Source organism: Thamnophis sirtalis, unplaced genomic scaffold, assembly GCF_051295495.1.
Source record: "Thamnophis sirtalis isolate CommonGarterSnake01/CBP01778 unplaced genomic scaffold, rThaSir2_p1.2 scaffold_8, whole genome shotgun sequence".
NCBI lineage: Eukaryota > Metazoa > Chordata > Lepidosauria > Squamata > Natricidae > Thamnophis > Thamnophis sirtalis.
The window spans coordinates 31,360,000-31,377,316 of record NW_028261388.1 but is presented as its reverse complement, the minus strand read 5'-3'; the positions used below and the strand labels follow the sequence as shown (position 1 = coordinate 31,377,316).

Sequence of the window (17,317 nt, the reverse complement as noted above, 5' to 3'; positions counted from 1 at the left end):
CCCGCCCTGTATAAGAACTGTAACTGGGATTAGAGCAAGAAATTACCATGTGGATTGGTTGTTTAGCAGGAGGAACTGCAGGGGACTAACTTCATCCTTTCTTCTGGTTAACAGAAATCTTGTGGTGAAAACTCTATCCCAATTTCAACAGCATTGTGTGCAGTGTCACCTGTTTGATCCACAGAGGATATGTTGGATGCTGCATGTTTAGGGCTGCCCAGATCTCATCGATTGCACATATTCAAGAAGTGCAAGGACTCCTGGGGAGACAACTATGTTAGAGTAGAAATGTCTAATCTCCACTCAGGATTTAACCAAGTGAATCTCTGCTCTTATTACTTGAAAAGTTATAGACAAAGGATATATTCAGGAAAAGCTTGAAAAGGGACTCCTTTTCTGCCATGCCTAACAAATCCAACTTTTATTCATGGCAGCCATATAGCTAGAGGTAGCCTTATATGGATGAAATACTCATTTACACACCTCAGTCCAAATCCAGATGGGTGGTTTGAGTAGAAGCATCTATGGTGCAGAAGTACTTCTAGCTTTATCGGAGTTGAGGAATTAATGGACTTGGCCATTCTAGTTCCTTTGATAGTTATGATTTCTCCTTGACATAGGAAAAGTAATCTATGAGTTATTTAACATCCATTTACTTTTTCGTTTGTTTTAAACATTCCATCTAGACTAATCCTTATTGTTTTTATATCTTAAATGAAAATTCCATACTTAATTGAAAGATTATCCTAATATAGATGTATACAAATAGCAAGTGGAATTTCCATTATTTAAATCTCAATGCATTACAGCACAAACTATTTGAGAACAATGGGCAATTCAAAGATCTTTAGGCCAGATTACTAAGGTAAAGAAATAAAAAATGAAAATAAGAAATAATTTTGTATTTAAGTTTTTGTACTGATTGCAAAGGTCTCATTAAATAACTTTTTACAATGTTTTGGTATTTTATTTCAATTATTTTCTGGAATGTGTTACTTGTGGCTCCTGCAAATTATCCTCTACAATTATTGATTGAACTAGTTTGCTATCAAAAACATCATTTTTATTGCTCACTCTTCATACAAACAGCAATTATGTAGGGAAAATGAGGGCTGTATTAATTGATCATAACTATTATGCCTGACCACATTCAATGCAGCGTAAGTTCTGAAAAGAAAAAAAAAGAACAATTTATTCTATGCATACAAACTTGCAGTACTTTACTGCAATTTCCCATGAAGGGAGTTTATGTATGTAGAAAAGATATCTTAAATAAATAGCAGGGAATGCAACCAGGAAAAAGGAGGAAGCAGCAAGTACTGTTCAAGTTAGAACACACAAACAGGGCAGAAATGCTAGTAGATAATTAATAAGGAAATGTTGCTAATTGTTATTGCATCTGCTGTGATAAATTAATATTAGTTGTGCTGGAAAACCTAGGCAACCATAAATCAACCATTCAGCAGACTGTCTCTGCCATCATCATAAGGTACACACACAATAAACAAAACAATAATGCTGTATAAATGTGTATAAAATGATGTATGGGATAATGACACTGTTTGAAAGAGGCATTTTTCTCTCAGGAACAAGATTGGACCATGAAACTGTATACTGCTATTTCAGATCAGATATCATTTATCTCACATGCAATTAAATTATAGAATTCATTACCAGAAGTAATAGTGATCACTTTAAATGATAAGGTTATATCATATAACATGTTATTATGCTATATTCTTTTATTAGAGGCAACATAGCTCTCGGTTCTAATTGTTGAGGTACAAGAACTACACGTTGCACAGAAAACAGAATTTATTTATCATATTTAAGTATTGCCATCTTGCTCAGAGGGACTCAGGGCAATGTGCAATAAAAATTAGGTGGAACATTCTTCAGGAAGATTCATCCTGGGAAAACATTATGTAAACAATTTTGAAATTTTCTTTTCTGGAAATGTATTCAAGCTTCCGTTTCCCGCTCCTTTTGTGTTAAACCATCAACTTCGTTAAAATTACTGCATGTTAAATACCATTGCTGAAAACATTAACTATCATTCTCCCTAATCTGCCTTTAACAGTAAAAAAAAAAAAAAAAAAACACCTAGAAAATTCCCAATCATTCATACAGTATTTCCATACCCATAAATTTTTATAATAGAGTTTCAGAAAATCAGTTTTCTGATTCAAAAACAAATGTACAGACTTAGTTAACTACCTTAATAATTGTGATGGAAATTTATGAGATGACACACAGGTTCTGAAACTTTTCTACAATTTATAATCTAAAATTGGAGGTCCACATAGTAGAAAGATTAAAAACAACTGAAAATGTCTATATCATATTTTGCAATGTACTGATGCAATGGAACTAAGACTCCCTTGATCTAATCACAACACCTACTATTTTCATGATATACATTTATATATACTGTACATTTCACTCCCTAAAATTTACCAGTTAAAAAGATCCTTATCAGCAGCAGAGCAATTAGGGAAAATCTTGAAACTATTAAGACCAGTCTTACATGATTTATTTAATTTTGAACACACAACTGTTCTCAGTGGTGTGAGGAGACTTTTAGACCAACAATTTTTTTCCATATTTATGTTACATTAATACTACATTAAAATATATAGTATTTATTATTTTTACATGTAATATAGATCTGGTCTGAAAATGCCAAGATCACCATTTAAGAATAGGAAAAAGCTTTTTGTAATAGTTTTTATTATTCAATGAACAGAAATCAATCTTCTGGAGAAGGCAAAAATTGCCAGCTGCTATGGACAACAATTCATAAAAATGGTAGGTGAAAACACAAAGTACACAAAGCAACTTACATCTTATAATAAAAAAATCATATTTTGTTCTGGGCATGATTATTTATTATTCATGAAGTGAACTGAAAAAATATATCTCATCAGGCAGACAACTCCTTATCAGTTATGAAAAGGAAAATAGATGTTTATTACCAAGATGGGGGACAATCCAAAATCCTTATAAAAGCTGTTTTTTAAATAGCATGAAATTGTTTTAATTAAAAGCAAGGTATCATTTATTGTTATATCCTATTAGACATTTTAAAAAGACTTTTTAAAAAAACTGTTGATTTTGGCAAAAATCCTTTGCTACTTTTGATTGTAATTAAAGAAAAACTGCTTTATTACCAAAAAACCCTTTGCTATAAAACTGTAAACAGTGGGAGTATTTCTTCATAATTACCCAAGGAATATTATATTATGAGATATAAAGGTTTCCCTCGTACATATGTGCTAGTTGTTCCCAACTCTAGGGGGCAGTGCTCATCTCCGTTTCAAAGCCGAAGAGACAGCACTACCCAAAGCCGTCTCTGTGATCATGGGGCCAGCATGACTAAATGCCAAAGACGCATGGAACGCTATTACTTTCCCACCAAAGTGGTCCCTATTTTTCTACTTGCATTTTTATATGCTTTCAAACTGCTAGATTGGCACAAGTTGGGACAAGTAATAGGAGCTCACTCTGTTACACAGCACTAAAGATTCGAATTGCCAAACTGCTGACCTTTCTGATTGACAAGCTCAGCGTCTTAGCCACTGAGCCACCGCATATTATGAGATATAGTGTGTGAATATTATTGAGATATTTTAGTAGAGATAATATTATCTTGGGGAGTACTATTATGGGATAGCATATTACTGGCATAGTGTGAAATCTATATTTGTGTGTGGAATGCCCATTATCGGTAACCTATGAATCATATCATTAGCAGTGTAAATGCATCTATATTGATCTGCAGAATATTTCAAAAAGCAATAAACAAAAGTATTTATTTTAACATATTTATTATAACAAAAATAATTCTCTTTGACATTAATCTACTATTTTACACAAATAATTACAACAGGCTTTAAAATTTGCACTTGGATATAAAAACAAAAAGTTGAATTGCCACTTAACAGCATACATGTTACTCCCAAAACATTTTCAGAAAGTAGAAATGGTTGCTTAACTGTTATGAAACTTAAGAAGACTTTGGGGAATACAAACAGCAGATACTTAATGCAACAGAAGCAACACTACTACTCTTAATTTCCAAATTAAATCATCACATTTCAGAGGATAATCAAAATTCAATGTGAGCAACAACAAAAAACTCAGCCCAGTGAAAAGTTCAAAGGTGTAAATCTTCCACAATTTGTTTCCAGTCTCATATATCTTCTATTAAATTATAAAATAAATTAAGAAAAAGTGAAGCTACTTTCAAAGAATGAGACCTATATCCTTAATTCAATTTTAAATGGGCCAAGTCAGAAATTGTAATCTGAAAAAATCTGGATCATAACAAAAGTTAACCTTTTGTGTAGTACTGAGATGATAAACAAGATTATAGCAGTGCAGCTGATCACATAACATACAAAATATGAAATGTAGCTGAATCCAAGGGGCACCAGAAAAGTGAGAACTGGCCATATCTGAATGTGGGCAGAATTAACGCTGCGAAGGGATATGTACAAGTGGGAAATGTAGCAAGTCTTGCTTGTAGTGCATGATACACCAGTTGAAATGTCCTTTTCTTAACATTAGCTTTATTTTGCATCAATCCTGAGACTACAGCGCTCTACATGTCAAATTTACAAGACAGACTAAAAATACAAATGGGCCTCAACATTGCAGACCAAGTGCACAAGAAACCTTTGGAAAGACAGAGTCCATTTAAGCATCTCTAACAATAGCAACTGTTCATTATACAGTAGTTTTGTAAATTTGACAAAGATGTCAAGTACTTCTTTATTAGGAAAAATAATGTATTAACATATTTAATAGGTGGTAATGGCTATGCCATGCACAAGTCAGTGTAAAATAAGAATATATTTGGAGTAAGTTTCCACACATTCCTTAATTTAGCATAAGGAACCTATTTTGGTCATAGCTTATCCTGGACAAATACGCTGGAAATCTTATTTATCAACAGCCAGCAAAGTGAAATGCAATGTGAATATGCATCCCTCCATTGTTTCCTCCTCCTTTCTTCCCACATTAACATATCTCATGTATTCATTCACACATGCCTATTCTTACATGGCAGACAGGCTTCAAAAAGCCTCCACTGCTATCAATATTTCAAAATAAGCCTGATTACTAATCTTCTGAAAGGGATTTGAATACCCCCTCAGCAGCAACTCTATTTCAAAATGGTTGCCCAAGCCCCATACAGCAAAGAGCTTTTAAAATACGCCACAAAGAAACTATTTGAAAGCCTTGAAAAGAAGAGGAACAGCTATTATCTCCAATTTGGTGCTGCTAAAAAATAAGATTTTTCTTTTTGATTAGGACAACAGATAGGAAAATAGTTGGAGGGGATCAGTGACTTTGGAGAAGAGACAAAGAGCCTTCTAATATTGGTTCGAGTTTGCCTGTGTCTATACTATAGCATAAGACCATAGATCAGTATTTCTCAACCTTAGCAACTTGAAGATGTCCGGACTTCAACTCCCAGAATTCCCCAGCCAGCGAATGCTGGCTGGGGAATTCTGGGAGTTGAAGTCCGGACATCTTCAAGTTGCCAAGGTTGAGAAACACTGCCATAGATATTCTATATTATAGAATATACTACATACTACTATATTATGGGACTATAGATATTCAAATCATTTAATGATGATAAATTATTTATTTTTAACAGAAGTAAAAGAATTGGCCAGTAAAAAAAACAAAACCATATTTTGTGTGTGTCAACTAAGTGGTTTTCCAATATTTAGGGCTATAAATAATGTCTGGAACTGGTCATTGATGTTTGTAAGAACTGTAGCTCAATACCGTTGGAACATATCCTACTATCTACCTCAAACTCCTCAGAAATTTCAAAGACACAAGTCATCTGCAGCACTATACAGTATTAAGCAAAATTAACACATTAAGAAATTATATGTTTTCTAAAGAGTTAAATATTAACTTAAAGAAGAGAGGGTAAAATAAATCCCCCCCCCCTCAAATTCAATGGTTTAGGAAGACTGTTCTACTAGAAGAATACTATTATCTGTTACTTAAAGGGATTTTGGACCATTTGCATTAGTAAACCAAGAATGTCAAATAGCTTTGACGGAAATATTATAAAGCAGAATATTTGTCACTAAAAGGTGACCAAGTGAAATAAGAATTTGTTATCCCTTAGCTCAGCTGTTCCTTTAAATAGTGTTTCTTAAACATGCAGACCTCTAGGCTGCTCTAGGGATTCTACTTTCACTGACTCTATGGTGTCTTTGACAACAATGCAGCGCTGACCTTAAAGTTAAAGATAAAAATTGAGAGCAGAAAATACAATAAAAGTTAAAAAAAAAACTGAAACATTTGGGAGAAACAATTTAAACAGCATTCTGAACAAGGCCCAAAAGTAACTTTCTACAGTATGCCGTATTTTAAGTGGGGAGGTTCACTGGGGAAAGAGTGGGAGGAGGAATAAAATAGTTTGCATTCACGTAATTGCACTGCATATTAAAAAAAATACTGGTGGGACTTTAATCATATAATCATGGTCACCATTACGACTTTTTAAAAATTCTTCCTGCAGATGCTTCTGATTTAAGCATCTATTGCAACATCTTGAATACATATTAATTACTTCAAGACAATTTTATAATTGCAACAGGCAGGAAATTAAGAGCAGAGTGACTGCTTTACTTTCACTGTTCCGTTATTTAAAATGAAAATTACTCGTAAGCCATTTTTTGCACTACATTTAGCATTGTTCAGTAGTTATCACTGTGTCGCTTTAACCGATGCACACATCACCTTAATGAAAAAGTCACAGTTTGCAGTCTCATTTTAAACAAGATTTAGAAACTAACTATATGCATTTTCAGCACCACATCATGGAGAGCAAGTGTATTAATTTTTTTAGCACTTCCCTTTTTTTTTTTACTCATGATTGAAACTCAACAGAAGGGACATTATAAATTGTTGCCTGAATAACATTTTATCTTGATCTCTACGTATCTGCATTGCAAGATGTAGGTACAATGTGCCATAATGTGAAAAATGGTAAACAGAAAACTAAAGAGGAAATAATAGTTTCTTGTTAAATGAATATAGCCAGCATTTTTCCATTACTAAAGTAACATGTTTGTGTAAATGACTGTGATAGTTACTTTCTGGGAAAACACTAATAGTTAGGCAGAGACATTCTTAGAATATATGTGAGATATATTTATAGTTTTCTTAAATGGAAAATTTCTATAAATACTTTATTAAAAAAATAATTCAAATAAAAATAATTCCCCCATTCAGTTTTACAAAAAAGGTGATTGTTTTTCAATTTGGTTCTTCTGTGAGATTGATCACAATATGGTGATCTATAAGGTTCTTCAAAAGTCTTTGCTCTGCATTGATATCATGGTATTCATTCTGCAAAGAACAATAAAAAAAATACAAAACTGAAAAATACAGAATTTTTGCAACTTTTTTTGCAACAGTCACTATTTATTTTATTTATTTATTTATTTATTTATTTAATTAATTAACATAGTGCCCATCTCAGCAAATGACTCTGGGCTCAGGAATCAGAAATGTGCAATATAATCAAAATCCTAAAAAACATTTTAAAACAACAAAAACAATAAAAACTGTTAAAACATTAAAAAAAAGTTAAATGTCTAATGCAGTGGTTTCCAACCTTTTATTTGGCCAAGCCCCACCTAAGCATCTCTAGAATCCTGATGCCTCCCATGACATATAATTCTTACTTTACTCAAAAAGTGAACTCAACTTGGTTTAAACAAGGTTCAAATTGCCCCATTAAAAATAAAATTGCCCCCTCCCCACCCTGAGCCTGGGCCTCATGTTGGGAACGACTGGTCTAATGTGAATACATACAAAGCAAGACACCAGGCCTGTTAACAATATAGCCAGGAAGCAGGGGCCCGGATGCATGTAACACCCCAGGCTTAGTAGCACATCCAGGTCTTTAAAGCTTTACGGAAAGCTAACAGGGTTGGGGCCATTCCAATCTACGAAGGGAGGATGTTCCACAGAGGAGGGGCTGCTTCAGAAAAAGCTCCTCTTCTAGTCCCTGCCAGCCACTGTTTTTGGCTGACAGGATCTGTGGCATTAAGTGAATACGGTAGTTGTTAAGTAAACCCAGTGTTCACTATGAGACAGCTTTTGCCATAAACTGGAAATAAATGATGTTTCCAGCATTATGAATTGCAGTTCTGTGACCACGACGGGATATCATAACTTCAGGACCAGGTCGCAATTAGCTTTCTCAGGGGGAGGTCCATTGTCACTTTGAACGGTCCCCAAGCAATTGGTTGTTAAGAATTACTGTCTCATGTTCAAACTATGTTTTCAGAGCTTGATTTGTTGACTCCAAATAAAGCAGTTTATTGGTATCTAACTCTAATAAAAGATATAACAATAATCATCACAGAGTTATGACCAATGATGGCTCAGAATGATTATGTCTCCTAAATTTCCTTTAGATACTGCAGCCCCCCCCCCCTCCATCCAAAGCTGATCTGAGATACAGCCTTGAGGACTGTATGAAGGAAGGGGTAGATATCTAATAACAGATACTCAGAAAATGCTTTCTGCTACTACAAGCTGACATTTGATACAACCTGGTGAAAAGGAAATACGTTGCATAAATATAAATATTACCTTAATCATCATAGACATGGTGTCATTACCATAATAGTGCAAAGAACTGCCCTGATCTTTCAGGTTATACTTGAAGCCTGTCACATGAACTTCAGTACATATATCAAAGGCAAAGGCAATGGCAATTAACCCTGTTGTGGGATGTTTTGGTCTCTAAAAAAAAGATCAAATTATAAATATATTTGATTTGCAAACAGATTCACATATGCCAAACTACAGTTGCATTTGGAAGAAATATGGCAAATTCTATACCATTGTCTGCCTGCTTATCTATCTAGTGTTGATTATAGTAAACCAAGCGTAGGTAACCTCTTTGATGGATAGATATTATATTTGTTATATGGAAGGTAACAATACTACATCAATGGAGGCTCATTATGTAGTAGATTGATTAATTGCCTATTTAGGACGCAGATATGTGCGGGGGCGGGAGAGACTGTTTTTAACATACAACAACACAACACTTTTTATATGATTGTTATTTCAAAATTGTAAAAGACTTTGATTTGGTAACTGGGAGGTCCTTTGGAGACCACAAAAGACAATGAGTGAAATGCTGCAGATTTTGCTCTCCTTATAGGACATAGAGGTAAATGCAGAACTGTGCCTAAAACAACTGTTTCTGTGGAAATCTCAATGAAGTGCAATTGTTGGGTATTTCCCACTTTGCTTACAATAACTGTTAGGCAGCATAGCTGAGATGCCTCCAGGAGAGGCTTTCTGGGTGCTGAGATCTTTCCCAGTCAGCCTACTGTCTCTTTCAAGTGCCTTGAAAGAGGCTTTCCCATTTGCCTTGCTGATATCGGTGCCACCTGGCCAACTGTCTACTGGTTATTGTTGCTACAGCTTTCATTACTTTTGCGCACCATGAAGGAGTTTGCTTGCTGGTCTGTGAAGCACTGCTGCTATTCCAGGTCCTCACCATGGCTAACACTCTCTGCTATGCGCTCAGGCATCACTATAGCTAAGCTGCAGCGGCCAGGATATTCAATGGTCTTTTCCTTATGTTTCCCTACCCCCTCCATTGGCTGTGGGCCTCATTCAGACAGCTTTCTCGGCCTAATCTAATGGATATGATAGTAAAGAAAAACGGGTTGAAAAAAAATGGAAAAAAGCAGCATATTTTAACATGAAAAAATAACATCCTAATCTTGAATCACCAGCTTCTGAAGCCATACTCAATTGATTTTCACTCTGGGTTTTTTTCCAGGAAAGAAGCGTATCAGCCCTCTAAATAGGGCTACCTCACCTAGTCTGCAAAAATCTGGATGACTACTAGATAATAGCAGAAAATTTGGTTGAAGAGTCCATGTTGTCTGGATTACTTTGCAGAATTTAAAGAAAATGTGGGAAAAATGCATTGCTTATTACACCAGCAGTCCCAATTTTATGTTCAATTCTGGAATAGTGATACATTGGAACAATTTTAGAAGAGGGCTATCAAAGATGGTGAAGGCGCTTGAAACATAACCCTATGAGAAAAGGGTAAAGGGTTTGGGTATATTTAGCCTATAGAAGAGGAAATTAAGGGCAATGTAGACATCTTTAGCTATTTCAAGGTTGTGGTAGAGTAAAGGGAACAGGCATTCTCTATTATTTCAGAAACAATAGGTTATACTATTAGGACCCAAAAACAAGCTAGACTTCAGAAAGAACTTTCTGGCATAAACTACCGTGTTTTCTAGAAAATAAGGTATTTTATTTTCACCCCCAAAATAAGCACTTAACCTTATTTTTGGGGATGTCTTATTATTTTTAATATTTTAATATTATTATTTGAAGTACAGGAGGTGGTGATCAGGATTGCTGCTGTGTTACAATATTTTTGGGGAGGGCTTATTTGGGGGGGCTTATTTTAGTGCACACGCTCAAAAGACCGGTTGGGTTATTATCTGAGGAGGTCTTATTTTCGGGAAAACAGGGTACCAACTAGTAGAATAGCTTGCTACATGGAATGATGAATCCTACTTTGTTTTGTTGTCTTCATACAGAAGTCCGATGGTCATCTGTAGTGGATTATGCACTAAGCAGAATCTTGGACTAGGTAAACTGCTTACTAAGGTTCACAGATTGGGTGCATGATGTGGCTTTTAATCTGTTTTTCCTCTTTTTTTTAATTCTTTATTTTTTTTAAAAAAAAAAATTTCTATAAGCCGCCCTGAGTCCTTCGGGATTGGGTGGCCTATAAATTTATTAACTACAAATACAAATACAAATACAAGGTTACTAAGGTTTACTACCTAAAGACAGTGGAAAAGCATTAAAATTATCTGCCTACTCTAAATGACCTTTAACCACTGGTTATAGTTTTTCTATCAAGCAGAATAGCAGCATTGAATTTATTTAAGAGCTGGTTCATATAAATGAATGAGTTCATATAAATGGAGAAAAAATCCTTGATTCCACTTTTAAAGTAGCCAATTATCATTTAATATAGATCACTCATATATGCCAGGAACCAGTAGATTGCCTCAGCTTAGTAAAATGGGCTCCTAAATCAGAATTGTTAAAAATAATGTAAAATAATGTATTTACTCACTTGTAATGGAAGATAAATATTAAGATATGGGACTATTACCTAAGGGCACAGTTATTGCTATTGATTTGGATATGTTACTATGTGCCAATAATAATAATAATGGTTACAATTTTTATTGGACAATAAATGGAACTAAAATGTATAAAATTGTGACTATATAAATATTGGTTAGTATCAAATGAATTGATCCCATTAAGGTTCAGTTCATTTTTAAAAATTCTACAACTATATCATTTAAAATGAAAACAATTATGTAAAATAGTAATCCAAACCAACATTTAAAAATACAAATATGCACTTTTCAGGGATTCCTGCATTTTTTTTAAGTGCTTGAAACAATCTGTATTAAATAACAATTTAAAGTTCTATTAAATTATATATTTATATTACATATATAGCTATATTACATTACAATTATTGTTCAAAGTTCTAATGAAAAACCAATGCGATATCTGAACAAGAAAAAATCTCAAGTTAAATTATCTTGAGTCAATATCTCATACTCTCCTTCAGCCTACACAAAACTCAAGATTAAGAGGATAGGATAAATTCTCAACTCTTGGGAGCCAAAAACAATGTAGAAATATAGTAATGTCCTAATTTCGCTGTAATAGGTAAACTACAGGAAACTTTGATTCAGTATTTCCAATTACAATTTCTTAGTCAATATTATTGAAATTGTCATAGTAAAATACTTACTAATCGTTTAGGAAATTTTCTGGGGAAACGAAGCAATTCATATGCTGTTCTTTTAATAATAAATGGATCAAGGATTCTGATTTGGTTAGGCTTATAAATCATCCTCATTGCTGGTTTCTTCCAAAAGGCACTAGTTGACTATGGACAAAAAGCATGCCTTTAATATGTTAAAGCTGTACTTCCATAACAGAAAAAAATGTGCCATTGTAAAGGAAAGAAATATCATACAAACAAGTTCTAAAAAAAGATGCAGTAGTCATGTTTTCTGATTCATATTGAAAACATAGTGAAAACATATCCTGATTACTTTAAGGAAATGGAGAATTATAAATGGGAAAACAAGTTAGTAATATGATTTTTCATTAACTATAAGGCTGATCTGAAATGAAATCCTACAAAACTGAGGAAAGATTACCATCTTTTCTAAAAACTTCCCTAAAACTATAATCAAGTATCAATTTAAAAAATCCTCCAATCTTGCAATTTCCCCCCTAAATGCAGATTCTGTCCAGTATCTCTTACAACCCACTACGATTGAGAAATTTACATCTCTAAATCCCATTAAACTCATAATGGTGCTTCTACACAGCATTTACACAACATATTAAATGGCACTGTTAACTCTCGAAATGATTTTAACTGAAGCCATATTTTCTTCTCTTCATTTCTTAGTTGCCATATATATGGGGGAGGGGAACCAATGGAGTATGAAATGTTTTCTTCTAATGTTCCAGATATAACAGCGATAGGGCTCATGGGAACCAAGGTCATTTCAACGAGTGCTCATAACAGCCAGAGGGAGCAGCTGGGAAGCATACTACATCGGGAACATCTGTTCTTTTAATTGTACCAAACTGCGGGAAATATTTAGAATTGGATTCACACCTGAACGTGCTAATATGATGTACCCAATAAAGGAGATATTTGAGAAAAGCTACAGCCGCAGAGTCCTGAATTGATTAGGATCATTACTTGGAACCATGACAGGCACTCCCTACAACCCAATCAATCAACTCTTGATCACTCTTCTACAACCCTCCATAACCCATAGAGAAATCAATCTTAAAGTGTTAATTGGAAGGGCTCACTATCACATTAATATGCTTGTCACTGATGCCCATGCACTTTGTCCTTTCACCACAAGTGGTGATTCAATACAGGCAATTTTGTCTCTCATAGAACATTGCTGCTCCCTATCATCTCAAAACTATCCAAGTGGCTCCAGTCCTTCAGCAACCAGGCCACCTAGGTCTTCTCCATGTCTATGAAGATTCTCAGTCACCCATGTCAAGATTGTCACAAAGGTGCTTTTTCAACTTAAAGATGTTTCACTTCTCATCCAAGAAGCTTCTTCAGTTCTGACTGAAAACGAGAAGTGAAATGACTTTGGGGAAAAGCAAAGTCCAGTTGCCTTTTGAAAAACCACTGTTAGGTCTTCACAAGTGCCGCCAGGATACCTCAGCTCAACACTCTGGTCCTCCTTTGAAACAGATTCAGGAAGGGAGCGGGATTACTAATTTAATATCTGAACACAGCTTTTCAGCTATCTAGGTGAGCAATTTGTTCGCTTGGTCTCATTGAAAAAAATGAACTTGACACTAAGAGCAGACCTTTGTTGTTGGGTCTATCTTCAACAGTACCTTAAACACTAAGAATTCAGAGGACCTCATCAAAGGAACAAATATAAGGGCCACTATTCCATTCTGATTTCTCTGGTTGAATGAAATCATTAAATAGAGCACGTAAGGATTGGTCTGCTCAAACTCAAGCCGGGTAAATCACCAATCTCCTTCCTACTTCTTGCTTGCACTTTAAATTTCCATCGTAACTGTGAAGCTACTCCTTCAAAGACACAAAACACCATTCTGCCAACTCCAGCTAACTCTATTCCAGTATAAAAATTATCCTCAGTATAAATCTTTGGATTTCCAAACATTTATTTCTAGGAACATTAATTGTGGTATAAATTACAAGCTAGCACAAAAAGAGTTTATCAGTATCTGAAGCACCTTGCTTTCAAGAAAAGCAAGAAAGGGAATTTTTAAGGGATCTGCTCAAATTTTTTAAACGTTAATATTAGATTTCCATCCTGTCTCTTTTTTATTCAACTCAAAGTGGCATGCATAATATTCCCACTTATTTTTTCCATAACAACTCTGCAAGATGGGTTGAAAGTCCATCCAACAAGCTTTTTGACTAGCAAAAAACTTGAACTCATGATTTCCCAGTTTCTAGTCCAACACTTTAACCATTATAGCAAACTGATTGTTCCAAGTTACCTTGTCTTTATCCATTCCTTTTTTAAATTCCCCTCCCCCACCTTTTTAAAAAATATTTTTAAATTGATTTTTACAATATTAATTAATATTGTATCACTATTTTATTTGGAGAAAGGGGAACATCATTTTTATTATGAAATTTTTAGCTCAGGTTTTACAATATATATTTTGTTAACTCAAGGATACATTATCAATATTATACAGTATGTTTTTATTTAACTCAGTAACTTCATCTGTGCAAAGAGTATATTTAATTGATGTAGGAAGCAGTTGAAAAAATTGAAATAAAAAAATATAGATATACAATTACTTTGCGCGATTTATGCTAGTTGAAGGGAAAGTCAAAAATAGATTCCAAAAGTACCAACCTAAAAGAGATCATTCTTACTTAGGACAATTCCCGATGGTTGTATACAACAATATGTAAATAAACATTGCATTAAGCATAGCTACATGTTCTTGGATTTAGGCATACTGTAAGAACAAGCCAATCCTGCAATATTGCAATTAATATTCCCAACCAGGACCCACTGCAAAGTGCTGTGTCTCTTTATGCTAAGGAGAAGCAAGAGAAAATATAGATACATTGTCACCGCACAGAACTTACTATTATATTGTTGCCACTTAACAGGTCTGAAAGCCATTTTAAGTCATGGCGCTTGAAGACAACAAGAACTGCAGTAGTTTTAGGATCATAGTGAAGTGGATCTGAAAACATTGACTCTGGATAGAAAAGTCGGAATGTCGTCCTCCTTCCAACATCATCTTCATAGCCTATAACAGGCCCATTATTCATTCTATTCAAGAAAAATATTAATAGTTATGAAAAACCCTGCTTTTATTTCTGGAGTACAACTTTAAGATGGCATTCAAAATCAGAATTTGTTCTAATATTAAGTCTGCATAATATGCAGATTTCACCTGTAAATACATAATAGATGCAATATGAAAAAAGGGAGGTTAGTCTAAAGCCATAACTCAACTGTTGGAATCTTTTGGTTTTATTTTAGGAGCACTTTCCTTTGGCAGAAATCTGTCAAGGGACATAGAAGAATCCAAATCCTCCTCTTTTTCAACATTTCCTGTTCTCCCTCTTTTTTATCTTCCTACCAACCAGATTACTAAAGAATGGACTAACTTTGCCAGAAGTCAAAACTGATGCCCAAGGCATTTGACATGAAGCAAAACATTGCATGGAATTATTGAAAGATGCATATGATGTAAAATCACTCATCCTTGATTTAGTTTCTATTTGCTTTCAGAAGAGTCAATACAGATGAAGTCAGTAAGCTGTTCTGTAAGCTTTTTGAGCAACATAAACATGGAAAACTTCCCCTTCAACTTTGATACAGGAATATGACAAGTAGTTGCATTTCCTGTGGTTTCCTACTTCTTCTTTAGCTTATCTGAAACAGCTGTACTTTCTAATAATTACTTCCTAAAATATTATGAAAAGTATTGAATATACAATCTTGGAATTATTTATCCTAACTAAACTTTTTTATTCTGTCTTTTGCTTTACCTACCCCCTAAGGTGATATTTTTCCTCGTGTATATTTCCGTTAAGTTACTCATTATAAACAAACATGAGTCTAATTATACCTTTAAGGCAGCAGCTGCTCATGAAAACTGATCCCTATTAAACCTGGTTAATTTTGAAAGTATAGCCAGTCTTCATGTTTACTATTTTGTTATAGACTAACACAGTTCTGTACTTTGCTTGTAACTTTAAAAAGAAAGAAATAAAACAACAAAATGTGGGGCAGGAAGGAGCAACCTAGGATGTCATCAAACATAAATGGATTACATTTAAAAGGAGATATTCTACTTTGTATACCAGTTCTTAAATTTATCCATGAATTTATTACACAGTATGCTTTGACAGGTAGTTCTTGTACAGAACTACAGGTAGAGGTTGTTTACAGGTAGTAAGCCAGAAGCTGGGATAGAATTCAAAAGTACTATGTCTTTATATTATGCTGCCTATGCAAGAATCTGTTTTACTAATGGTCAAGGCAAACTTCTGCTAGATAAGAGTCAATGGAATTGACTTAGATCTCTTTTGACAGCATAGTGACTCCACACTGATGATGCATTTGACCCTGCCTTCAGGGTTAATCTGGTCATTCCTACACTTGCTTAATCACTACAACTGCGATCAGTAACTCCATTGCTAATTATCCATCAGTTATTAAGTGAGACATCATATATCTGCAATGGACTGACCACCTTACTTCCACTGTAATTGTTAAGCAAATCACCCACACTCACTAAGCAAGATACTTCATAACTGCTATTTGTGATTTTATTCCTGAGTTCTCCATTGATTCTGCTTGTTGGAAGTGTAAGTTGTGATCACCCGACTGTGGGGACAATGTAACAATTGTTAAATGCGAAGACAGATCATAAAGTTAATTTTTCAGTGCTAGCACCATTTCAAATAGTCTCTCATTCGAGATCTACCTGTATATATTGCATTATGCCATATTTCAATATGCCATTTCCTGCCTCTTTTCCTTGTAATAATAGGGGCCCATACCCATAATAAAGCTAATGATAAAATCCTTTTTTTTCACAACAGAAAGTTTATTTACCTAATTACCACATCGTAAGAATCAATTTTTTGACCCAGCTTCTTGTTTCGAAGGATTCCTCCATTGCCAACCACAATACATTTTTTACAGGATGGGCTGCTGAATGATAATAACACAACTATTAAGCATTATACAATAAATATGTCTTTATAAACAGAAGGGCAATGTTAAATGTAATTCACTGAAAATATTTTTATCATCAATGTTCATATTCAGATGCCCTGAAGATGAGGAAGGAGACTAAGTGATATTCTCTGAACTTTAAGGATAGAACATCAACCTTTTGCTGCAGATTGTCTGAATTAAGGATTTGAAATGGGTTTTTTAAGCAGGAAATAAAGCTCCCCAACCAATATCATTCCTGACAGTTTCTCTTTTGTAAGCACAGTTTCTGAAGCTATTTTTCCATTAAACTATAGCAAAAAGGAAATGGAAAAGAGACATAGGACACTTTCTTTGAGCCACACAAGATGAACAAAATCACAAGCTCCATTTTATTTCATTTTACATTTTTGTTCATCTTGAACAATAGATAAGGATGATAGGTTAAAAATTGCTACTTTTAA

The 17,317-nt window shown here is 34.3% G+C and overlaps 1 protein-coding gene across 7 annotated transcripts in view; it reads right to left on the bottom strand.

Annotated features, from left to right (window-relative positions):
* Positions 1-3,810: 3,810 nt before the first annotated feature.
* The window catches only part of ST3GAL6 (ST3 beta-galactoside alpha-2,3-sialyltransferase 6), a 61,978-nt gene continuing 48,471 nt past the window's right edge, over positions 3,811-17,317 (bottom strand). For 6 of the 7 annotated variants that reach the window (XM_087721371.1, XM_087721372.1, XM_014073203.2 and 3 more), the window contains 5 exons: positions 16,752-16,850; positions 14,765-14,954; positions 11,879-12,016; positions 8,641-8,793; positions 3,811-7,386 (listed from right to left, as the gene is read on the bottom strand). In XM_087721371.1, coding sequence (XP_087577497.1) covers positions 7,294-7,386; positions 8,641-8,793; positions 11,879-12,016; positions 14,765-14,954; positions 16,752-16,850 — 673 coding nt within the window. In that variant the 3' untranslated portion in view covers positions 3,811-7,293. The remainder of the gene's footprint in view (positions 7,387-8,640; positions 8,794-11,878; positions 12,017-14,764; positions 14,955-16,751; positions 16,851-17,317) is intronic. The other variant, XM_087721373.1, reaches the window with a different exon arrangement.